This window comes from Ambystoma mexicanum, chromosome 13 (assembly GCF_040938575.1).
Source record: "Ambystoma mexicanum isolate Mex_15411 chromosome 13, UKY_AmexF1_1, whole genome shotgun sequence".
Classification (NCBI taxonomy): domain Eukaryota; kingdom Metazoa; phylum Chordata; class Amphibia; order Caudata; family Ambystomatidae; genus Ambystoma; species Ambystoma mexicanum.
In genome coordinates this window covers 553,936,468-553,963,430 of record NC_090938.1, presented here as the reverse complement: position 1 = coordinate 553,963,430, position 26,963 = coordinate 553,936,468, and the positions used below count along the sequence as shown (strand labels likewise).

The 26,963-nt window shown below is 44.6% G+C and overlaps 1 protein-coding gene across 1 annotated transcript in view; it reads left to right on the top strand.

The window, feature by feature from the left end:
* Window positions 1-26,963, top strand: part of NAGS (N-acetylglutamate synthase) — a 127,237-nt gene that overhangs the window by 33,418 nt on the left and 66,856 nt on the right. Inside the window, exon 2 of the mRNA XM_069634341.1 lies at window positions 25,401-25,675. Within this exon, the coding sequence (XP_069490442.1) occupies window positions 25,401-25,675 (275 nt within the window). The remainder of the gene's footprint in view (window positions 1-25,400; window positions 25,676-26,963) is intronic.

Below are 26,963 nucleotides of genomic sequence, written 5' to 3'. Positions count from 1 at the left end.
CAGAGCGTGTAAGTGGTCTCCAGCTTGGCCCTTGCTTGCCTTCGATAAACAACATTTGGACTGTCCCTGATATCAGCCTGGTGGTTGTGCTAGGTACGGCATTCAGAGTCTCCCAGGCAACCAACTGAAAGACATGCTCACATCAATCACTGTGCTAGACATATGGGGAATAATATGTAAACTAATGTAGCCATTTGTCTAAGTACACAAAAGGAAGCCTCAGTATTTTTGGACACAATCCAGACCTGGAAAATCCGCATAAATTGCACCCTGTTTTTAAAGTTGTTGGGAAGAACATTTAGCTTGGGCCTCCCAGTACATTGATTGCCGCTGAGTCATGGTATAATGAGACATGTTTTTACACTTATTCTACTCAAGCATGCACCGATGTATGCGGTCACCACACATAGGTCGTTTGGGGCCATAGTCAGAATCTTGGATGTGCTACACATGAATGTGACCTAGTTCCTGGCTTTGACGAGGAATATTTGATGATGGTTATATGCAACTATGGACCAGCCGGGAATTATCCACAACATCCATACATGTCTGGAAAACCATGCAGTGGATGTGAACCTGAGGATACGTGTGAGAACAAACTGTGCAGAAATCCAACACGTGATACAGTCGACTTACCATTCACACTTAAAGATAAAACCTATACAGGAGGTACAGGAAGTGATCACAAAGAGGTATCTGGCAAGCAGACCGTGAAAGAACACAAAAGGCAACAAGAAGCTGCCCTAGGAAGAAGAAGAGAACGAATACAGGTTTCAGCAAGGCAAGCCTAACTTTGGATCACTGGTGCTACACATGCTTTTATTCAATTGCTGTTATACTGTTTATTTGGTTTACCAGTAATTACTTTACATGTTCAGTAGAGTTATCAGTTATTATTGTGTCAATCGATAAATTACTGTTTTAAAAACCATAAATAAATAAATAAAAATAATAAAAGGAAGCCTCGGTAAGTGGCATCTGTGCAGCGAGACGGAAGTAAAGAGGAAAAGTTAGTCGATCAAAGCCATCCTGGTGGTTGCCCTAGGCAAACCGCATTCAGATTGTCCCTGGTACCAGCCCTGGGGTAGCCAAAGTAAAACAGGTTTTGTGGGGTGTATTCAAAGGCCCCAAAGAAACGGAACTGAAGGGCCATGTAGAAAAGGCCTACCTGTCATTACCAAAGGAAAAGCACCATTTTTTATTCACAAATGCAGAAGAAATTCAAAGGTTGCATTCTCAAAAAACACTGACACCAAAACGGCTTTGCAAGGGTACCTTTCTGCAAGGGAAATCCAGAGAAGCCTAAAACAAAAGTGTAATCCAAGTTACAGATTGGAAAAGCACCTCACGTTACTGGCTGAGAGATAAATGCAGCATTTTCACTGAAACTGCCACCATCAAAAAGGGGTGCACTGTGACAATTCAGAGTCATTTTTTAGCAGACAAAACAATCAGCAGATAATTAAAAGTGTCCTTTATTAATGACTGAAAGAGACAGCCCTGAACTTTCAGCGCAAAAGCAAAGTGGATCCTGAAAACACACCATATTTCAAGAAATCAAGGCTGATGTTAGAAAATGCAATATTTTATTTATTTATAAGGCGCCGCAAAAAACGCAGGTATCGGGGCACCATAACATAAACACTGGACGTACAATAGACAGGACATTAGGAGTGCAGTTGGCTAGGCAATGTGGGTAGGAAACTTAGTAAAATAACATTTACAGTTGTCGTTGAAAGCAGTTTAGATCTTTTTATAGTCTTAGGTCCACAGGAAGAGAATTCCAAATCTTAGCAGGTTGGACAGGAAAATATTTTCCCAGGCAATTGGCAAGTTTGTAGGCTGGTGCCCTAACCATAGCTAAAGTGGAGGAGCACAAGGTTCTTATAGGTTTGTACATGGTCGCAAGATTTTTAATGTAGACTTGTGCACTAGCGTTGCCGCTTTGAATTTTAGTCGTGCATCAATGGGTAACCAGTGGAGTTCTTGTCGACTGTGTGAGATATGCTGTCTTCTGGTCTTCCCCTTAATGATCATCACTGCCATCCCTGCCTCATTCTGTATCACCTGCAAAGCCTTTGTGTTACTTTGGTGAGCCCCTACTAAGAGGGCATTACCATAATTCAACCTGGAGAGAATGGTAGCACGGGCAACTAGGGCACAGTTAGGTTCAGAGAGGAATGGAGGTAGATTCCTAAGTGGTTGCACGTGATAGGTAGTTTTTAACAATCTAATTGACATGAGAGTCAGAGTCTAATGCAGAATTAAGATGGAAACCTAAAGTTTTAACTTTCTTGGGGACCTGGATGTGACTGTCATTGGTGGAGAGAGACCCATATCTAGTTTGGAGCTGGTATGAGCAGTACCGAAGGTAAGCAGCTCGGTTTTATTGCTGTTAAGGCACATCCAATGCCAGTTCATCCATGTTTCAATGCGATTATAGACGGTTTGGAGGGAGCAGGGGTCAAGGTCATAGTCTCCTGACAGTTCCAGTACCAACTGTGTGTCATTGGCGTAGTTTGTAAAAAACACTTTGAGATCAGGCAAAAGATCACACAGTGGTTGGATATATAGATTGAAAAGTAGTGGGGGAAATGCATGCTCCCTGGGGTACTCCACATACTATGGGCATTGAAGGTGAGATAGTGCTGTTCCAACAAACATAAGATGTCCTATGTGAAAGAAAGGATTGAACTCACTTTAGGGCATTATTACTGCATTAACCAGAGTTACTGAGAGTATGAAGCAATCCATCATGATCTAAAAGGTCCAATGCAGCCGATAAGTCCTGAAGGACTAATAGGCTGACTTTTCCTTCGTCTGATATTGAGCAGGTGTGATTGTAGATCTAGAAACGCAGTCTCCATGGGCTCCTTTCAGCCAAGGACGCATGGTGGGCCTCTGGACAAATTTAGCAAAGGCTTCCCGCTTGGCTTGCATCCAAGCTGTTTACAACTGCTATAAAATGAAAACCAAGTGTCTCCCAGACTTGCTGTCTCTGAGGGCAGTTCTATACAGGGCAAATGGATCCAGCCAGCGCATCCCAAGTATTTATGATCTGCAAACAACCAACTTCAAACAACAGAGACATATGGCCTGGAGGAAGCAGAGCACCCATTTGCCCAACATGAAGATTTTCTATTTATTTAAAAGGACTATTATAATTTGAGGCTTTTTCTGAACAGCCAAAAGTCGTACCTTCTTGATTGATGTGTCATTTATCAGGCAATTTCCAGGCAATTTTGGTTATATACAATTCATCCACCTATGAATTAGGAAACTGTAATGGCCATCTAAAATGGGTTTCTGGCTGATCTGAAAATGTTCCAAATTTGAGAATTGGCAAACAGGTGGAGTGTAAAATTAGGAATATGGATAATAAATTGCATGTTCCTAACAATTATGCTTTTTGTAAAAATGACGGAAAATTGCCAAACGGCTCTGCAAAATGTGCAGATCTGGCTGTCATCCTATTTAATTCCCCATGATTAGCTGAATTGGAAAATATGTATATTGTGGCAGTTACTAGTAAAATTATGAAGTTTTGCCATGCAAGTAGTTTTTGCCAAAGATTTGACATGAGAACAAATGGGCATTGCAAATGGAAGCTGAAATATGTCTGCTCCAGATTCCTAAGCCAATCCGTAGAGAGGGGCTGGATTTGGGAAGAGAGAGAAGGGTAACTGTCCAGTCCTATTTGCGAGAACTCTTGCAGGGTACTCCCCAAGATTGTAAACTTGACGGTGTCATCACTGCTATATAATGTGGATGCACTATGACAGAAAGGGAGAGCTCCTAAATTTATCAGGGAGAGCTGCTGAAATGTGCAATCTGATAGCTGCCAGGAATCACCAAAAGGAGATTTTGCAGAGATTGCCTGTGGGTGGAGCTGTCTATTTCTGGGAAGACCTAAACGCTGACTGGGTCCTCTGGTGGAGAGCTGGAGGCCATCCTTGAGAGTATAGTGATTAGAACCCTGCCCTATCCTTCCAGAGGGTTCTGACATGCAGCTGGCTTTCTTTACTTTAAACAGAGGTTTTCTATATGAGGCGAATTGAACCCTTTGTAACCAAAAGGTGTAGGAATCTGCTGGCCTTAAATAATTTCCCTTTATAGTGGGCGGGGAGGGCAAACCTGTGTAAATCCTTAGCCTAATTAACTAAAAATATGAATCTAATTCTCCTTGGCAGAACACGACAGTGATTTTTGTTAAAATTTGAAATGAACAAAGCTCATTCCCGGTGTACGCTGAAAACTATAGACTGTATTTTAATAGATCCTATTTGTCCTGTTGACCCCAACTTCTTTAGGGAGAGGGGTGTCTTTGTCCCTAAACACAAAAAATGTCACTGTTGTTGTCCAGCTTCCCCAACACAGGCCTTTAAATGGAGGGGGGTCTGAAATCCCAAATTCTCAAATCATCCCCATTTTTACCATTCAGCTTCCCCCATACAGGCCTTTAAATGGAATGGGTCTGAAATCCCAAATTCTTAAATCATCCCAATTTTTCTGTCCTACTTCCCCAACACAGACCAAAGTAGCGGGATGGGTCGGAAGACCAACTGCTATATTACCCTGTGTTATTTTAAAGAAAAGGTGTGGGTGAAATCATATTTGCCATATGTATTGTACCAATCAGTAAACCAAACAGCTAGCCCTTTTACGTGTGCAGGAAAATAGAAATCGCACAGCATTGCATCCGCAAGTGTTTTTGTTTATTGATCAGTTAAATTATTTCTTGAAGTGAATTTTGTAGAAAGTAAAGTATTGTAGTTCATGTTCTTTTCAACCCACTTGTGTGATTTATTTATGTTGACAGAAGTTTATTGTGTTGCGCCACAGATAAAGTGGTGTTTGACATTTTAGTGTGATTTTCATAACATCTAATTCAAATAAATATAAATATATTTCCTCTACACAGGCCTGGTTCTTGGCTCATTGGTATCTCAGGGGGACGGATCCAAGGGGTATTATATTAATTGGAGATAGGGCTAAATAAAAGAACTGACTTTAACCATTTATGGTGTGACACTTAACTTGGGAAGGGAAGAAACTCCCTGTGTTGAGGGTGGCCTCTCAATAAACTGTTAGAAATTGGGGGCTCATGGCTGGGACTTGGCTGGCTATTTCTGACTCATGACAAGTGCATTGTGAGAGTCAATTCATTTCGATGTAAGTGCATTAAGGTGGAGAGAAAGTAATCTTTCTTTTGTTATTCAGGATTTGAATCCTGAGTTCCACGGAGGTGTTTAGGTGATACATTAAGACTGAGTAAGAATTGATTTGTATTTGGCATTGTGAGTGCAAATGAAGCAGGGTGAAATTTGCCCCTGCGCAAAGAAAATTCTACAAAAATTGCAAAAAGGCCTTTTAAAAAAAATGTATACAATTGAAATGATGCCAGGAGACATTTCCTTACCAAGCTGTTCATTCGTGGTGAGTGGACAGAGGCGGATGAAGGAAGCTGGCAAGCTAAAATGATGCAAAAACGTCATATCAGAAAGAATTGACATTTGTTGTCAAGGTGGGATATGGCACAAAGCATTAGAGGCATTTTATATGAACCAAAATGCTCAAGACGAATTGAGTCAAATGACTCAGCTCACAGCGTATATATCCTTCCACTTGCAGTTAGTGGAAGAGCAAGGCCTGTGCACGGAATAAGAGTGAGATTCTAAATGAGGCGCAGAAGGAACTTAAACAGTTAGAAGATCAAGCACAGCAGAGTCATATGTTGGAGTTAAAACAAGAAAGCTTCATGGAACAACTGAAAAATGAGTTACAAACCCAGCAGCAAGAGAGTACAGAGCGTGAAACAGTTTTCTGCACTGCAGGATGCACATAAAGAGTGTGCGGAAAATATGGACACACTGCAACATAAGGTCAATGATCAGACTAGCTATAATAGAGGGGCTGTTAGATGACCTTAAGGCCTTTCAATTACAAATAAAGGAGTTGAAAAATGAAAACAGACAGTTAATTATAAAAGGGGTTGATTCCCAAAATGGCTTCGATCAGATATATCAGCAGGTACATACTTTAAAAAAACAGAAAATTGAGCTGGTTAAGGAAAAATACCTCTTGAACCAGGAGAATAGTGTCCTTGCACAGGAAGTGCATCAGTTGAAAATGGATATAGAAAATAGTCAAGTCAGATTCTCAGGAAATGGCTGGAAATAGGCAAGAACATGAAGAACTCATGGAGCGTGTGAGGCAAGCAGAAGCTGTCCTGTTACAGGCAGTGCAATGTAGAAATGTGTTAGAGAAAGAGATTGGTATTTTGAAAGCCAACAGCTTTGAATATGAACGCACAATGCAGGCCACACAAAACGAAAATGAGTCAAGTCAGAATGAAATCAGAGAATTATAAGATTGATTAATGGCCGAGAGTAAAGTGCTCGATGCCAAGCAGGCTCTGGTCTCAGAGTTAAAAAGCCAGCTCTCTGAACACCATAAGAAAAGAAGGACCAGAGAGAAGCAGGTGTGTGTGCTTAGCAAATGAAATTGGAAAATTACAAACAGGCATTGAGGTACGCTGACCAATCAGGATATGAGAAAAGGCCCTCTGATACAGGGGTGATGCCCTCCCCATCAGGAACCTCATGCCAGTTAACCACAACTACCTATGAGCTGACTGCGACTGACCACATGCTTTCCATCTTCCAAGCCCAAGGAAACATGAGGCACCTAGACTTACCCAGGCCTAGCCAAATGGATCCACAAGGCCAGTCCTTATCTGAGATTGAGGAGTACTCATCTCTATCACACAAAAGAGAAGTTGGCCAGACACGTGTGTCCTGGGAACTGAGGAATAATCCAGTGAGTACCTCTGACCATGAAAACTCCCTTGATGAGAAAATGAGGGAGTTGGACATAAGAAAAATGAGATTGCAGAGAGACCATCTAGCTCGCTTTGCTGTAGAAGAACATTTAAAGCTTCAGCAAAGGAGAGGCATTCTAAAAACCTCTGTACATTCCGGGGGAGTGGGGAATCCCCAGATTCCCTGAAAGGAGAGATGAGGAAACTGGGTTCTATCCTGGGATAAAAGTAACTACATGGAGGGTGACCCTGAGAGTTCACTTTTACCCAGGCGAGAGGAGTCCAGACACCATGCTTCTGGCAGATATTTCCAGTCTCACAGAGATAGGGAACGCCTAGAAGACAGTGAAGGGAGTACCAGTTCTGAGTCAGAAGGTGTATGGACTACAGTACAACAGAAGAATAAGACAGGAAAACAGCAGGGGTTTTGTGAAAGACCCAATAAGACAAATCAAGGCCATGAAGAGGGTCATGATCTCTGCTTCCAAAAGGTCAGGGTTTTCCCAACTCCCTTGGAAGCAGATTCATAACCCAGGTTCCGAGTGCCAACCAGTCCCAATTGGGACCTTTTGGACCCAGTCCTGGCGCCAGTGGCACCAGGCTCATAAATATGCCCAGTCCCAGCGCTGGAAGCGCCGGGCTCATAATGCTTGGGTGGATTTACCTGCAGCAGACCATGCTGCTTACTTGCCTGCCAGTTGAGCCTCTGATCCTCTTCTGTTTGGAACTACTTTTCCTGTTGGGTGGGGCAGGAGCCACTCCCTAGGTTCAGAACACTGGAACTCTTCTGGAAAGCAGGAACTCTTTTCTTACCTAGGCGTGGCTGTGGAAGGAGACACCTAAGCACTACAGGAGGCTATTTAAACCACACCCGATGGATGAATCTTGCTTTGCGTTATTCTGCATCCTCTGCAGCAGAACGCTCATCGTGTCTTCTGCATCTGATCCTGGGCCTAAGGAAAAAGGCTTACCATCCTGAATCCAGTCTTCAGCAACACCTATAAAGACAAGAAAGAACAGGTTAGCATTACGGTCTTCAGTGACAGCTCTTCACTTACCTGGGCCATCGGCTGTCACCAACGCCTCGCGCTGCATTCTGAAAGACAAAGGCTTACCTACTCTTCATGCGCTCCGGAGGTCTTCACACTGCATTCCGGCATCTGAAAGACAAAAGCTTACCAACTCTTTGCACGTTCCGGAGGCCTTCGGCGCTGCATCCCGCATCTGAAAGACAAAACAAGGTGCGTTTAAAGACATTGGGGAACTTTAATACTCACGTGCCATTACTCCTTTCCACATCTAACCCAGTGGGTATTCCGACACCCTGCAGCCGCTCCGAACTTGTACCTGCAAAATAAAAAGACAGTTAGAGCGCATCGTGAAGCAGGCAACAAGCGCTTACTTACGTGCTTCCAGGCGCTTCTATTCATCACACGGGCTCCATCTTCAACTCACTTCAGCCCGTCATCCACCATCGCCGGAACCCTGCAAAACAAGAGACATCATTACTAAAGACTTTAAAGACATTAGAATTACTCGAAACTTACCGTTCGTGCAGTAAACGACGGGCAGCAGTCCTCTGAAGTCAAGAGGCCTGCTCCCCTTATCCAGTGAAGAAACTGGTTACAGCACCCTGCCCCGAGGCAGATGGAGAGCACGGCGTTCACTTACCTAAGGTGAGAGCGTTAACCTTCGGGGTCCTACAGGAGAAGAGAAAGGGAAGAAGAGAGAGACATTCAATAACCCAGTTCATTAATCCCATATTTTCTATCTGCAGACATCTTACCCTTCGAGTCAAACATACAGTGCACAGAGGTCCAGCCCAAAGAGCCAGCCGTGTGTTACACATCACCTTTGAAGATACGGTATACGCCCAGTCAAGACCGGCGCCTCTACGGGAATCAGGTGAGCGTTACAGAACGCAAAGTCTACCACAAAACTCCCGTCCAGGCGCTATGGAAACCTCGGATACCAACCAACTAGCCCAGTTACTTGGGGAACTAAGGGCAGAAGTGCATGCAGCCCGTCAGGAAACGAACGCTCTAAGAAGGGAACTGATTATTTCCAAGTAGCGAACAGATGATCTCGCTAGACAATTGCTACAGTCACAAGCCGGACAGACCCCGTTACCCGCATCTGGGGGAAATCTTCCTTCTACATCCTCTATGAATCCAGTGCAGATCAACCTACCTGGGAATGTACCTCTGGCTCCGCCCGAACGATTTTCTGGTGACCCAAAGAGGTTTGCAGTATTTATCAATCAGTGCCGGTTGCATTTCTTATGCCGGCCAGCAGCCTTTCCAACTGATCAAGCTAAAGTAGCTTTCGTGCTTCCGTACCTTAGTGGCAATGCGGCAGACTGGTCGATCCCTCTAGTAAATCAAGATGATCCGGTCCTCCATGATTTTCAAGCTTTTCAGCTCAGTATGGAAAAACTGTTCGCAAGACATTCACAGGGGCAGGCCTTGGACAATGAGCTTCTTTCGTTGCGACAAGGTAATCAAGACCTTTTGGCTTATATTGCGTCTTTCAACAGACTGATAGTGGAAACTCAATGGCCTGAGGACAAAAGGATTACGCTGTTTTATAGAGGTCTACGTGGAGAGCTCAAAGATGTGTTAGCCCAAGTAGTGAATCCCCCACAAGATTGTTCGGACTATATAGACTTAGTCGTTCAAATAGATCACAGACTGCAGAACAGGAAGGCCGATCGTTCCAAGTTTGATGCTCGAGTATTTTCCAAAACGCCAACTCCTTCTAAAGGAGTAGACTCCGGGGAACCCATGCAAATAGGGGGTCTGAAAGGTCCTCTAACACAAAAGGAGCGGGAAAGGAGAAAACAGTTGCAATTATGCCTCTATTACGGAAACTCAGGGCACTTTCTTCGAGACTGTCCGGTGAAACCTGTTAAGAAGGCAGTAGGAGCTGCAGTTACCAAAGTTACAAACTCTGAGCAGGGAAACGACCTCGCCCGACAAGAATAGAGGTCCTCTTGCCGAGCGTGAAAACCAGTTCTGTGACCTCGCATTTCGTGATACCTATGGTTCTCATTAGCCCTGATAATCCGGATCGATTACATGCAATTGAAGCTTACGTCGACAGCGGTGCCATCGGCAATTATGTGGATCATGAAATGGTTTTGAGGATGAATCTAACTCTTTGTCCCAAGGCTGTAAAGGACGTCATTACTACGGTGGATGGTACGGAGATAGCCTCCGGGCCAGTAACGCATACCACTCAAGAAGTGACGCTAATAAGTCAAGATGGACACCATGAGAAGATCGTGTTCGATGTGATCAAGGCCCCTCAGTTTCAGATTATTCTAGGAATACCTTGGTTAGAGAAACACAATCCTCTGATCGATTGGCGAGCAAGAACGGTCCAGTTTCCAGAATGTGTCTCTACTTGTCACCCTCCACCTGGTGTTGCACTGGCAGCAATTTCTTCAGAGACTCCCCAGTTACCTCCCGAATACCTAGAATACCAAGATGTTTTCCAGAAGGATCAGGCTAACTCTCTACCTCCTCATAGGTCATATGACTGCCAGATAGACCTGATACCTGGATCTACTCCTCCTTGTAGTAGAATTTATGCCCTCACCGAGCCTGAGAACCTTCACCTTCGACAATACCTGGATCAATACCTGGCAAATGGGTTTATTCGTCCTTCCAAGTCCCCTGCTTCTTCAGCTTTGTTCTTCGTTCCAAAAAAGGAAGGAGACCTTAGAACTTGTATAGATTATCGCTCCCTGAACCAGATCACCGTTAAGAATAGATATCCGTTACCTTTGATCCCTGAACTCCTGGACCAAGTCAGAAAAGCATGCATATATACAAAGCTGGATCTTAGAGGAGCTTACCACTTGGTACGAGTAAAAGAGGGCGATGAATGGAAGACGGCCTTCCGCACCAAGTATGCGCTATTTGAATATCAGGTCATGCCCTTCGGACTTTGCAATGCCCCGGCCGCCTTTCAATATTTTATGAACGATGTCCTCAGAGAGCTCATAGATGTGTGTGTTGTTGTTTACATTGACGACATCCTCGTTTATTCTTTATCGGAATCTGAACATCGGAAACACGTGAAAATGGTCCTCGAAAGATTGCGTCAACACAAACTTTTCGCTAAGTTGGAAAAATGTGTTTTCAACGTGACTGAAGTTGAATTCTTGGGATTCATATTATCACCTGGCGGAGTGTGTATGGATTCAAAGAAGGTCGATGCAGTTCTCAAATGGCCATCACCATCCTCCGTAAAAGGTGTGCAAAGCATGTTAGGCTTCGCTAACTTTTACCGCAGGTTTATCCCCGAATTCTCTCGAATAGTCCAGCCCATCACTGTCTTGTTAAAGAAAAACAAACGTTTTGAATGGTCTACCGAGGCGGAACAAGCTTTCCAGGATTTGAAGACTAAATTTATCTCTGCACCAATCTTAAAACACCCTCGCCCCGAACTCCCCTACATCGTGGAAACTGATGCTTCAAGCCTTGCCATGGGGGCAGTTCTATCACAAAAGGACCCGGTAACCAATCAGTTGCATCCCGTGGCATTTTGGTCCCGCAAATTCTCGCCTCCTGAAATCAATTACACGATTACTGACAAGGAACTTCTGGCTATCAAGTCTGCCTTTAAGCTTGGCGGCATTATCTGCTGGGGGCCCGACACACCGTTACTGTGATTACGGATCACCGAAACCTGCAATATTTGAAAACTGCAAAAGCCCAATCCTCTAGACAACTCCGTTGGGCATTATTCTTTGCCGAGTTTGACTTCATAATTACCTATCGACCTGGTACAAAAAACGGTAAAGCTGATGCCCTTTCTCGGATGGGAGTGGAAGAACACTTGATCAATCCTAAACCTGTACCAATCATTCCCGAACAAAGAATCCTGGGTGTAATCGCCACACAATCCATAGAGGAAGTTAAGGATAAAGCCAGGCAACTTGTAACTCCAGCAGACATACAGAATTGGCATCTGCAAGGAAAGGACTTTGCAGTAAAGGACAACTTATTGTATTTCCAAGAACGATTATACCTACCCAGCACAGATTTACAGAAAGAAGTAATCTCTTGTTATCACGATTCTTTAATGGAAGGACATCCCGGTATAGCCAAGACCTCAGAAAAGATCAAGCGCTACTTCTGGTGGCCGTCTTGGAAAAAAGATATCAGAGACTTTATAATGTCCTGTGGAGTATGCGCCCAAAACAAGAGTCAAAAGGAAAGACCAGCAGGCCTCTTACGCCCTATTGACATCCCACCTCGCCCTTGGCATACGCTTTCTATGGACTTCATCACCGATCTACCTCCATGCTCCGGATACAATACGATTCTAGTAATCGTGGACTTATTCTCCAAGATGGCGCATTTCATTCCGCTCAAAGGCTTGCCAACAGCAGCAACTCTGGCCCGAGAATTTCTCGAAAACATCGTCCGACTGCACGGTTTTCCTTCGGTTCTAATTTCGGATCGAGGTAGTCAATTTATTTCTCATTTTTGGCGAAGTTGCTGTCGGTCGGCTCAAATTGATGTGAGACTATCGACCAGTCACCACCCTCAGACCGACGGACAAACCGAGAGGACCAATCAAACTCTGGAACAGTATTTACGCTGCATGCTGCAACAAACTGAAAAAACTTGGAAAGACATCCTTTGGATAGCCGAATATGCCTACAATAACTCTGTCCATTCAGGAACTGGGAAAACCCCGTTTTTTCTTTTGTACGGCAGTCACCCTCGAACCTCGGAGTTGGATCCCCTCCAAGATCTTGAAACACCAGCAATAGACTACCTGCATTCTACAATCACCCAAGCCTTTAAGGAAGCTGTTTCTCACCTTCAAAGGGCTAAAGAACAATACAAGAAAGGAGCAGATCAACATCGGAAGGAAGCCCCTCAATATCAAGTAGGGGATCAAGTCTGGTTATCCACCAAATATCTACCTCTAAAAGGGCCACGCACATTCAACCCAAGATACCTTGGTCCCTATTCCATCACTACCATAGTAAACCCAGTAGCGGTCAAGTTGGACTTGCCCCCGCACATGAAGATACATCCGGTCTTCCACGTCTCTCTATTAAAACCCGTGCAACCTCAAACCCGACTAACTAAATCTCCAAAACCTATCCTAGTTGATGGGCAACTCGAGTTTGAAGTCAAAAGCATTCTGGACTCCAAGATCTCCAAATCTAAACTATTTTACCTAATTGACTGGAAAGGCTACGCCCCCCAAGAGAGATCCTGGGAACCTGCTGAATATGTCCACGCTCCTCGCCTAATCAAAAGATTTCACCGAACATTTCCTGACAAGCCAAAACCCCCGGAGAAGCCCGGTTTGGGAGGGGCCTTGAGGGGGGGTACTGTCATGATCTCTGCTTCCAAAAGGTCAGGGTTTTCCCAACTCCCTTGGAAGCAGATTCATAACCCAGGTTCCGAGTGCCAACCAGTCCCAATTGGGACCTTTTGGACCCAGTCCTGGCGCCAGTGGCACCAGGCTCATAAATATGCCCAGTCCCAGCGCTGGAAGCGCCGGGCTCATAATGCTTGGGTGGATTTACCTGCAGCAGACCATGCTGCTTACTTGCCTGCCAGTTGAGCCTCTGATCCTCTTCTGTTTGGAACTACTTTTCCTGTTGGGTGGGGCAGGAGCCACTCCCTAGGTTCAGAACACTGGAACTGTTCTGGAAAGCAGAAACTCTTTTCTTACCTAGGCGTGGCTGTGGAAGGAGACACCTAAGCACTACAGGAGGCTATTTAAACCACACCCGATGGATGAATCTTGCTTTGCGTTATTCTGCATCCTCTGCAGCAGAACGCTCATCGTGTCTTCTGCATCTGATCCTGGGCCTAAGGAAAAAGGCTTACCATCCTGAATCCAGTCTTCAGCAACACCTATAAAGACAAGAAAGAACAGGTTAGCATTACGGTCTTCAGTGACAGCTCTTCACTTACCTGGGCCATCGGCTGTCACCAACGCCTCGCGCTGCATTCTGAAAGACAAAGGCTTACCTACTCTTCGTGCGCTCCGGAGGTCTTCACACTGCATTCCGGCATCTGAAAGACAAAAGCTTACCAACTCTTTGCACGCTCCGGAGGCCTTCGGCGCTGCATCCCGCATCTGAAAGACAAAACACGGTGCGATTAAAGACATTGGGGAACTTTAATACTCACGTGCCATTACTCCTTTCCACATCTAACCCAGTGGGTATTCCGGCACCCTGCAGCCGCTCCGAACTTGTACCTGCAAAATAAAAAGACAGTTAGAGCGCATCGTGAAGCAGGCAACAAGCGCTTACTTACGTGCTTCCAGGCGCTTCTATTCATCACACGGGCTCCATCTTCAACTCACTTCAGCCCGTCATCCACCATCGCCGGAACCCTGCAAAACAAGAGACATCATTACTAAAGACTTTAAAGACATTAGAATTACTCGAAACTTACCGTTCGTGCAGTAAATGACGGACAGCAGTCCTCTGAAGTCAAGAGGCCTGCTCCCCTTATCCAGTGAAGAAACTGGTTACAGCACCCTGCCCCGAGGCAGATGGAGAGCACGGCGTTCACTTACCTAAGGTGAGAGCGTTAACCTTCGGGGTCCTACAGGAGAAGAGAAAGGGAAGAAGAGAGAGACATTCAATAACCCAGTTCATTAATCCCATATTTTCTATCTGCAGACATCTTACCCTTCGAGTCAAACATACAGTGCACAGAGGTCCAGCCCAAAGAGCCAGCCGTGTGTTACACATCACCTTTGAAGATACGGTATACGCCCAGTCAAGACCGGCGCCTCTACGGGAATCAGGTGAGCGTTACAAAGAGCTTCCTGACCACATACGACAAGAACAACAAGTATTGTTTTATGGGAGCACCTGGAAATTTATGAACAGATGATGGCATCATTCCAGATCAGAAATTATGTGAATTGTATAGCATTTGCCAAATTGACTTTCTCACCTGAGTACTCCAATTTCATTGCAGGACTGGAGGAACAGGATCATTATAAATGGTCCACCTATAAGGTGGCCATTTAAAAATATTTATCCACACATAGGAACCCATAAGAGGCCCGTAAGGCTGCATATAATTTGCAATGTGGGGAGGCTCATGCACCTAGGGAGTTTGTGCAGGAGTTAAAGCGGACATTTGCTCATACCTCCCGGCGGGTGAACACAAATAGTAGGGAGTTCATAGCTACATATTTCCATGCGCTCCCCAAATACCACCTGACTCAAATGGTGCGTGATTTCCAGAAGCACAGGACCCTGGATTGGGTGATTGAACATGCTACCAGGATCTGTAATGTCCAGAAGCCCTGTGAGAGTAAAAACATCCCCAAACCCTCTAACACCACTGCTACTGCAAAAGTGGCAGAGGTAAAGACGACCCCTCCATTGGGAATGGGAGGCCTAAAAGTAACCCTCCTGCCAACAAACAAAATGGAAGGCAGAAGGGAACCCCCACCCCACCCCAACCGAATGGCCATCAGGCAGGTGCCCAGAACAATGATCCCTCATACCCTGCCACTGTGTAAGCCCAAGGTACAAGGGTACCAAACCAATCCTGGGGTATGTATACATTACCCTGGCCCAAAGGGGGGAGCAATCAGGTAAGTACTGCCCCCGGAAACATCCCTCCAAACTTCCCTCAGGAGAGAAGTATCACTCAACCTCCCAATTTGAACTTTTTCCCCAGATATCCACCGAACCAGAATTTCAAAAATGATCCTCCTCTCTCTCTCCCCGGTTTCAGGACAATAGATCCCTGAAACCGGGTGAAGAGAGATTCAGGATGAAAAATTATGGGGGAAATTTCCAGTACCCGAGCTACTCTGGCAGATGGGGCAGTTACCCTTTTCGGGAGCAGCAGAGGTACGATTCAAGACCTTCCTACAACCCATAAAAGGTCTTGCAGCTGGAGGTTCAGCAACTGACCGACAACCTGGGGCGCATGCTGAGGGCTCAGTCCAACCCTCAACCTAACCCTAATTCCCAGCATTCCCCAACACCCAGGCCTGATGCCCAAGGGGAAAATGATGGTAGGAAACGTCTGACAAACCACAGGTTCCTGAAGAGGGTGCCTGGTGGAGGGCAGATGCCAAGCCCTAGAGGAAGCTTCCTTTCTCACCCAGACAGAACCACTAAAAACCTCTCAGCCTGAAAGTGACTCTTCTAGCCCAGAAAGCTAGAACCCAAAGAGCAATGGGTAAGTAGGAGAGGCCAAAGAAGAACCCACTTTGTGGAGGAACTCCGGATCATCCCATTTGAAAGAGAAGAATCCCTGGAGAATTCAGGCAAGCAGACCTTCTCTTTCAAAAACAGGGGAATCCATCCCAAAGAAAAATAGGTCCCAAAAGGCCTGAGTGGGACAGTGTAAGTATGGAGACAGACCCAGAACAAGAAACTGTTCAACCCCACAAAGTAGAGCAAGACATAATTAAAACTGAGGGGGTGTCCTTTCTGCAAACAGGTTCTGAGAACTGTCACCAGGTAAAGGTGGACAGCCAAGGAGCTAGGGAAAAGGAGGATTGCCCAACGACTCCCATTGTGAGTTCCAAGGTTTTCTTTACAGATTTCCTCACAAACTCCGACACAGAAAACTGCCCAAGATAACAGTGTCAGAGTCAAATATTAAGAAAATGAACACTGGCCTGTCAGATAACTCACACTTTCTTTGCACCTTGCAGAAGAAAGAAAGCCGATTTTATGCACCTGTCAAGGTGCAGAGTCAGTATGAATTACAAGCTCTGGGGAAAACTGGATCCCAAGCCACCTTCCTGTCAAAAAAGGCCTTTGACCAACTAAACTCAGTATGGGGGAATTCCCCTCACACCATTTCCCACACAACTCCAAAATTTCGATGGGAAAGACATTTCCGCCTAAGAAACTGCGGATCTGGAGATAAAAATTGGGTGATATTGAGTTAAACATCCGGTGATAGTCGTGACTCCAGAGGGCACACCTTGTTTACTGGCAACAATCTCCTGATGAGGTTATCACCGCTGATCGACTGTGTAAACAAGGTCATCTGGACCCAGACTAACCAGCCTATAAAATTAAAAATGAGTACCAATTATGTAGCATGAATGGTACCTATCATTTAATTGACCAACGTTCTGCGAATATAGAATTCCAATTCAAGAACAACGAAGTCCCAGACATCACTGTCATCTCTGTAAGAGAACAAACTGGTTATGGGAACCCTTCTCCATTCTTGAAAATCAACCTTACTCCCAGTTTTAAGCGGCAATCCACACTGGAAGGGGTCACCATAAAATGTTACACTAGTCCAAAATCAGAAGAGACCTTGAGTCCTTGGAACTCAGACAAGGAAGAGCCCCCTCAAAGTCTGACGGACATTCAGAAAAGGGCAAACTGTTGTTTTCCCCCCATTCAGTTAAATAAGGATGAGGAGCCAGTGCTCGCCAGAGTATGCCTGAATAACAGAAGGAGCTTCATCAGCGAAGGATTATTCAGGACACTCTCAAACGATCAGACGATTCCCACATTTAAATTGATTGACAAAGAGAGAGGTAGGTCTGGAAACCCCAAATTCCAAACATCTCCAACATAGCAGGGGTATGCTAAAAATGTCTATTGGCACAAAAGCAAAGAGCATAATTGTTGGTTCATGTGAGATGTCCCTTCCGCCTTTTATCTGGGCAGTGACATTCTCAACCGATTCAAAATGAATTATCACCTAATTGATGATAAAGCCTGGTCACCACTGTGGGGTGACCCCATGAACTTTGACAATACCAAAAAATAATTCCGGTCAGCTCAAATGCTACCATATGCCGTTGAAGTTCAAGTGTGAGAAGAGGTTACTATCCCAGGACAGGTGCAAACATTCACTACTCCCCTCAAAATTAAGCGAAGACGGAACCTCCGACATCAGGAAACCTATATAAATTTTAATTCCCATCTCCAACAACAAGGTTTGTATTTAAATCCGACACCTCTAGTAGATCTAGAACATGACACCATTCGAATATTGGTGGATAACTGCGACCGTCTAAGTATCACTTTGGGTGTAGACACCTATATTGGAATAGTGGTTGATGCCCAACATCATTCTATTGATTTAGGTAATGAGATCATGGGACCAATCCCAAACGACTGTTTCGACATCAGCAAGGGTATTCCTCCAGAAAAGATTTTTACTAGGAATTGGGGGAATTTCATGGTTTACTCTTCCTGGCCCTACGGGGTGGAAGAGGTGAGCTGTAACATTAGGAGGGAGGAAGTAGTGTTCAGAGTCAAGGACCACTACCTTGCATCCCTGGAACCTACTATCCAGGTCGACACCATCAAAAGATATCTCTCCACCCAACTGGAGTATGCCGCTGAAATTGCCAAGCCCAAGTTCTTTCAAACAGGTGGTCGTGGAAAGGATCAATCTTGCTTATGCCTGTGAGACCGAGGAGCAAAGACAGAAGCTGAAACAGGTCTTCCTGGAATTCCAGTGGACTCATACGACTGTGGACGCACATCCATTCATTCAACCACCACACCCACGGACCCCACGATGGCTCCAGTATTTGTGAAACAATACCGGTTACCTCTCGTATCCATGGAGTCCCTCACAGAGATTTATTAAGAACTTAGAATCCTGGGGGATCATTTGTCCGATCCACAGTACCTTCAACAATCCTCTACTGGGGATACTCAAAACCAAAGGGCCAATGGAGGCTATTTGCAGACCTGAGGCAGTTGAACAAACAGGTCCACATATCAAGATGGCCCCTTCCCTACATTGATCAGGGACTGGCCCAGATCCAATGGTCAAAGGTGTATACCAGAATTGACCTGACCAATGGCTACTGGACAGTATCCGTGAGTAGGGAAGACCAGTACAAGCTTTTCTTTACCTTCGGGTGGGGCAGCAATACACGTGGATCGGTACCCCCTTTGGCTACATTAACTCCGGTAATGAGTTTAACATCTTTCTACATTCAGCCATGCCTGACTTGGGTGAAAGGGGAAACCTGGCTTATGTAGATGATGTTCTAATCAAGAGCTCAACTGTGGAGGAACATATAGCACATCCGCTATGTTCTAACCCAGTTGCAGAAAGCCAGAGCAAAAGGGTCCTTCCAGAAGGCACACTGGTGTAAGACCCGAGTGAACTTCTTAGGGCATGAGATCACCCCTGAGGGTCTTAATCCCCAGGCAAAGAAGGTGGAAGCCTTATTGAAATGAAAAAACCCTACTACTCTGCGAGAATTGAGAACCGTTCTTGGACTCACTAATTATAGTGAGATTTTCATTGAAGACCATGCAGAGGTCACTCGACCCTTGGTCCTTTTTATTAAAGGCTGGAGTCAAGTGGTAGTAGGGTGCAGAACAAACTGGGCCAGTTAAACAAATGAAAAGAAGCTTTTCCCAGGCTCCTTGTTTGGCTTAGCCCATAAAGAACAAGGAGTCCTTTTTGGAGACAGGGTTCTGAGATACCTGACTAACAGCAGTGTTGTATCAAAAGCATGACATAGTCAACATAGTCATCTCGTAAACGAGCAAGACTTTGTCCTCTGTGGAGGACAAATTCAATGACTGCGAGAAGGCACTCCTAGCAACGATGTGGGTGTTGAGAAATTACAGCCCATTCATCCAATGGGAGCACATCATTTGGCGAGACTCTTCACCAACCCTTGCAATATCTATAAAGTGACAAGATCCGGGCGGGGAGCATTAGTAATTCCAGAATTACTTCCAGGATTCTGTCCATGCAAGGCTTTCCTGTGGATGTCAGATATGGGCAAAACAAGAAGAGTCCCCCAGTGCAAGGGTTGGCGGACTTGCATGATTGTGTTAAAGAAAAATGTTTCGATGACAAAAGTCTAATGATCAACAACAACATGGAGGTGTACTTAACTTCCCCACACAAAGTCTATGAAGAACACACATGTCAGGGGATACCCACAGTTTATGTGAATGTGTGTTCCTACCATGTTGACAACAATGGGGAAAGAGAACTGGTAGCTGGCATTGGGAATGCCTGGGTAAATGATAACCTGGAAACCTGTGCTAGTTATACAACTCTCACCCCGAAGTAGTAGAGTTGATGGCCGTTCATCAAGCCATCCTCACTGCAGTGCACCACCAACTCAATGAACTGGTCATAATCACTGACTCTGACTGTGTCAGGAATGGGTTCGTGGAGCACCTGATTCAAGGCATGCTTTGTGCCAACAACAAACCCCTAAAGCATGCCAAACTGATACAGTCAATTGACGATCTGGTGACCTCCAATGAGATGATCATCTATTGGAAGAAGATAAGAGGTCATTCCAAGATAGAGGGGCCAGATGAGACTGGGAATGGCCTGGCTGACCAGCTGGCTAAAACCGCAGTTCTGCAGGGGGATTTCATAGCAACGGAATCCCTGCTGGGTGAAATCCAAGTTGCAGCTGTCACCAGGTCACAAACTCATGCAAATAGCAAACTCTCCACTGCAGATGGAGTAAAGATATCCCAGAGGCAGACTTGATCACTGCACAAAAAGAGGACCTGATCAATGCGAAATGTTACCGAGACATTGAAGACCCTGTGAGTTTTCCTCTAACAAAGTCGGATTGTACTGGTAAAGAGGATCTCTGGGTGTTGATGAAGGTTTCCAAGATGTTCCGGATTCAAGACGGTTTGTTGGTAACGAGAGCCCTACCTGGCTGTGACCAGTGGGTGGTACCTACCTCATTCCGAAGCCTGATGTTGAATCACGCCCATGATGTGACCACTGTCGGTCATACAGGGATTCACACAATAGAAATTTGCGTGAGGTTGCCTACTGGCCAGGACCTCGAAATTTACCGAAGGGGTGTCTTGTTTGCGCTCAATTTCAACCCAGTTCACTAAACAATCCAAGCTCCCCTACAGAAAAGGGGAATGACACTGCCTTGGTCGGATTTTCAAGACGATTTCATCGGGCCTGTCATTTGTTCCTCTAGAGGAAACAAGTACATGTTGGCTGTCACGTGCTTGTTCACAAAGTGGGTAAAATGTCCTCCAGCCCTAAATTATAAGATTGAGACAGCTTCTGCACTAATGATCAACCTCATATTCTCTTGTTTCAGTCTCGAGGAAGTCATTTAACCAGTTAGGTGATGTCGAAGATGTGGGAGATTCTAGGGGTAAAAAGAAAACTTCACATTGCCTACCGCTTGGCCTCAAGCGGGGGTAGAGAGATACAACAAAACAATTGTGAGTATCTTAAAGAAGTTTGTGGCGGACTCTGGGCCCAGTTGGGACATCCGATTACCGCTTGAACTGATGGCTATTAGGTCTACACCATCTTCTACAACAAAGATGATTTCATTTGCGCTCCTGACCGGACGTAAAATGATGTTACCTCAGCATCTGCTCTACAGAACTGAAAAATGTGTCCACTATTCATGAGTACATTGAAAATGTAAGGAAGCACCTCGAGCACACTTGCTTATGCACAATTTGGAAAAGTCAGATGAAGGAATGAAGACCAATTATGATCTAAATGCCACGAAGAAAGAATATAAATAGGGGACCAGGTTTACCTGGACAATTTTCAAAGGAATCAGGCCAAGGAGCAGAAATTTCTTACAGCTTGACGCGATGGCTTTGAAATCGTAGATACAGTATTAACTGTTGCCTAATATGCATCCCAAAAGGAGAACAGACAGAAGAATTATGGGTCCATATCGATCATTTGAAAAGCTGTCATCCCTGACACGCTTTATGACTGAGGAGCCATGACTTATTGGAACTTGCTGAAAGGCTGTGTTTCAAATTTACAAAACAATACCATTTGCCCTGATTTGAAAAAGACGACTGAGTCTGTCGAAACACGTGTTATCCCAATAGGGCACTCGTTCACATAAATATACCACTTATGTTGAATTATTATTTTTTGGATTTTTGGCGCATGAATGCAAGAGGTGTAACTATACTCAGATTATTCTCTTGAATCTACCCTCTTCCACCATACGACACCTCCAGCTAATCCAGATTACGGCAGCAAGACTTATCCTTAGCCTCAAGCGCAGGGACTGCAACTCTCCTCCCCTAACAATTCTTCATTGCCTCCCGGTTTACTTGTATAAGTGCTTAAGAAATGCACAATAAATAAATACAATGTATAGTGGACGGGGAGGGCAAACCTGTGTAGATCCTTAGCCTAATTAACTAAAAATATGAATTTAATGAATTCTCCTTGGCAGAACACCACAGGGTGATTTTTGTTAAAATTCAAAATGATCAAATCCAATTCCCGGTGTGCACTGAAAACTACAGACTGAAATTTAATTGGGTGATCCTATTTGTCCTGTTGACCCCAACCTCTTTAGGAAGAGGGGTGTCTTTGTCCCTAAACAAAACAAAAAAAAAGTTTTTGCTGTCCAGTTTCCCCAACACAGGCCTTTAAGTGGCGGGCGGTCTGAAATCAAAAATTCTCAAATCATCCCAATTTTTACCATGCAGCTTCCCCAACACAGACCTTTAAGTAGATGGGGGTCTGGAATCTCAAATTGGTAAATCATCTCAATTTTTCTGCCCAACTTCCCCAACACAAACAAAAGTAGGGGGGATGGGGTCGGAAAAACCAACTGCTAAATCACCCTGTCTTAATTTAAAGAAAAGGGTGTGGGTGAAATCATAATTGCCATATGCATTGTACTAATCCTTAAACCAAACTACTGGCCCTTTTATGCGCGCTGGAAAATCAAAATCACAAAGCATTCCATACATAATTGTTTTTGTTTATTGATCAGTTTAATAATTTCTTGAAGTGAAATTTGTAGAAAGTAAAGAATGGTGATTCTTGTTCTTTTCAATCCACTTGTGTGATTTATTTATGTTGACAGCGGTTTATTGTGTTGTGCCGCGGATAAAGTGTTGTTTGACATTTTAGTGCGATTTTCTTAACATCTACTACAAATAAATATACATTTATTTCCTGTACACCGGCCTGGTGCTTGGCTCATTGGTAGCTCAGGCGGAGGGATCCAAGTGGTATTAGATGAATTGGAGATAGGTCTGAATAAAAAGAACCAACATTAATGCTTTATTGTGTAACACTTAGCTTGGGGAGGGACGGAACTGCCTGTGTTGAGAATGGCCTCTCAATAAACTGGTAGTTTGTACTGTCCTGCAGACAAACCCCTGTGGTGGGGCTAGATAAATCGCCTTCAGGCTATCATTGCTGCTCGCCCTTGTGATGGTGCGTATTTTATTGGGATTTATATCAAACTCTGCTGCTATTTGCATGGTTGCCACACGCTTTGGTTGGATCAGAAAAAGGGTGGGGGGTAGGGTTAGGTTTGCGTGAAGAGGGGGGGAAAAGGACCTATTGCATTGATCCATGCAGACCCGAAGTATCCTAAACTCTCAATCTGGGTCTAGGTGTAACAAATAGATGGTTTGGTTTGTAAGCATAGTATGTGTTGGAACATAGACTGGCAAGCAGAGTAGAGCAAGGTGGAAGGAACTTCATAAACATTGTTCTTTGCTGCTATCACAGAGGCCACTGCCTCCAGGGGTTTAGGTTAGTTTACACTCGATGTGTTAAGTGATACGATTGACATGGATATGCATGTATTTCCTTGTGCCTTTTTGAGGCTGTTGACGTTTTGAAACATTGACCTCGGGAAACAAAGACGTTCCTGCGATGTATAGTCATTGCTTTTGCATTCTTTTGCATTCTCCTCTAGATTTGAATCGGGACTGAAAAGTGATAATTAAAACTATGATCAACATAAGGATTGGTTAGCTCAGTGATTTGTTTACAGTACTCTGTTAGGACGGAATGATTCTGTCCTCTTTTATTATCACGTATTGTTTTTCTATCCATTCGCTAATCTCCCTACTTTCTATCTGTCTGTTTCCCCTTCCTTTCCTCTTTACTTCTCTGTTTGAGTCAATACCTTCATGATTTTTTAACATATGTATATAGGTTTGTACTTCGTGTATTTTCCTGATTTGCAAGGAAATTGCTAAAAATATATTTATTATTTTTTGTATCAACATACACTATTTGAATGTTTGCTTTTTATTGTGTGTTTTTGCTTTCTGCTATACTGCAATCATCCAACAGCTACTTTGTTTGTTTGTTTAACCAAATACAGAACTAATTTAGCACTTTCTGTCTCTTTGGTGTTTCTTTTTCTTGTCAAAGGAACAAACGCGATTTACATCAATTTATTTTGGTTGGATGGGGGGTTGGCTTGAAGAGGTTACCAAATTTCATTAACCCGTCTGCTTCAAACCCCGGGCACAGCAATAGTCCTTTCTTTGGTTCATGACGTTTTGAAACCTTAACACCACTTTTGCAGGCTCTCAGTTAAAATGGCAGTTTTGTTTTAATATACGTGCAGACTCTGAAGAGTGTTTTGAGAGAACGAAATAGAGGGACCCAATCTAACAAATAACTGTGAATGACAAATGAGAATGCTGCATAGAAAGGGTCACCAGTTGTGTGTCGAATGGCTAGGAAGGACCGGCAGTAGTAAAGACCACGTGCCAGAGGTCTGCACAGGTAAGAAGGGAGTAAATCACTTCCAAAACGTTATTGTTGCCAATTGTTAACAACCCGTTCACAGTCCTTTATTGTTGTAATGTGAAATTTGATCCAGCATCGGCTTCACATTTTCAAACGCTTCCTCGGGATTCCAAAGATATAGAATAATTTAGTTTTTATGTTGTTTAGATTCCCAGTGCTTTAAGACTCAGAGGGAGGGGCTCTATTTATGGGGGTGGCGTAAGTGGGGTGACAACCGGCGGGGGCGGGTGGTGGCAGGTGGGACAGCTGACAATTGCTTGGCCCCAACCTGGGCTGGCAGTGGGAGCCAGGCAGGAGAGGTTGGGTGCACTGCTAGCATTCCGTTTGGTGCGCCTTTCCTTTCCTCTCATTTTTGTTAATCACAGGTTCTGACCACCGCCAGAAGGCTGCCTGCAGGGGTAGGAGCCAGTGATTAAGGAACTAGAAGGGGAGGACGGCATGCCAAAAGGCATGCTAGCAATACCTTGTGCCCCTCTGTTTGTTTCTTTGTGAGGCGGCAATTCTCTCAGGTAGCCCTTTAACTCCACATAGCTTTCTTTCTAGTTAAAGGGCTGCTTGTGGGCTTGGCACCTCTGATTAAGAAACAAAAGGAGAGGCGGGGAACTGCTTTCATGCTTGTTGGTGCCCCCTCCCCTCCTCTTTTTTTTTCTAACCATAGCGCTGACCCTATAGGCGGCTCTTTAACCAATGCAGCACTTTAACCAACGCAGCTTTTTAAATGTTATGGCTGCCTGAAGGGTTTGGCACTTCAAGGGCTAGTTGAGGGCCGGGGGAGGAGGAGGAGGGTTGGGTGGGGGCAGGAGGGTTCGTCAGAGCCTGGCTTGGACACACTTTTTTGGAGACTGCTGGGGCTCTGCCCCGGTTAGCCCCAGCCCACTTAATACCCTGCAGAAGCCATTGAAATTGAGTGCATATCTCTTTCCGGTTATGCTTTTACTATCAGCTGTCTTATGTCTCCATGTACCTCTGTCCGCATTTTATAGATGCCATTTCAATGACCCAAGCTTCGTGTGAAGACTGGCACACCTGACATGTGTCCTATTATGTATCCATTCCAGGTGGACGAGGATGTCTTCATTTGCAAAAAGTCGTTGTCCAGTGTGGCATTTTCTCTCGCTTTTCTGCAACGCATGGATATGAAGCCGGTAGTGGTGATGGGCCTGCCCAGCCCGCGGTCCTCATGCAACACCTTCGCCTTCTGCAAAGTTAAAGCCCAGCTGGTGCAGAACAGTAAAGACCTCATGGACGCCTTGCATCATAACTCTGCCACAGCTGTGCCATTCTTTCATGGGGGTTCAGTGCTCGGAGCCAGGGGCCCCTCCCCCAATACAAGGTATTGGAAAGTATACGTCCGACTTTTAAATGGGAAATGATAATTGACTGGTTGGGGTTTGGGGGTATGGATCTTTTGAGAGCTTGCCCACGTTTGGGGACCTCTGGAAAGAATGAAGAGGACTTCGGTTGAGGAAGCTTTGCATTAGACTTTTTAGCAAAGCAAGATCAATGCAGTCAAAATATGTAATGCTGGACTACAGAATGCATTGCAGTGTTGGGCAGCAAACAATTTGGAAAGGCCACACAATCTAAAGGACAGTAAGAAATTGCAAATGCATGATAACCACAAAAAGCCATAGAAAAACACCCCCTTTCTCTGTGTGTTTCCCCATTGCTTTAAGTAGCATGATGGAGTAGCATGGGGTGGTGGTACTGTAACAAGGCGGTATGGTCTAAGTGATGGGTGTGGCATGATGAGTGCTGGGAGAGAAACAGTACACCATGAGCGCCTGCAAATCTCTCAGAACGTGCCCTTTTCATCAGCTGACCAAAGACTAATCCCAGTGGGATTAGCCTGTATCCACAACTCACAGTACTGCACTACTGTTAAAAGATGCCACCCAAAATGCTGGCTACCCACACCCTGTACAGCGCTCCGCTGTTTGCGTGCTAGGTCTGCGCTTTAAACACTAAAATATGTACTTTAGGTCACTCAGTAAGGCTGCATGTGGTCTTGTTTGCATGCAGTCTGCATTTTGTAAATAACATCTGACAGTTTACAAATCCATCAGTCTGAAAATAAATCACTCGCTCTTACAAAAAAAAAAAAATCAGTGATTTAAATCCCCCTAATTCTGTAAATCTCTTTTGACAAAGGGGAGCGCGGCAACACGCACAAATGTGGGCTCCACCCTCCTTTGCATAAAACCAAATTGCATTCTGGTAAAATAAGAATGAAGACCTATTTTTATATTGTGTATCAGATATTCAAGCATGCACTCCTTCCGAGCCCATAAAACACAGGGCTTAGTGCTGATTTCATTTGTGACAACCCACCTTCACTTTGAGCTTTTGCAAACCTTGACCTATATCTACTAATTTGGTCATCTTCAGCATTTGTATCTAAGGCTTGGGTTGTCCTGCATGAGCAGAAGAGTATGTCTAGTGTCTGGAACTTTCACTGCTTGTAAATGATCACTATTGTGGCTTTCACATTGATAACTGCCCTAAATGCGTTCCCTTCACTGCTTGTAAATTGCTCTGTCAGTGCTGTAAATAAGGCATTCTCGATTCCCACTTAACTCCTTCCCGCTTTCACAATGTTTAACTGCCCAATGCGTTAATTT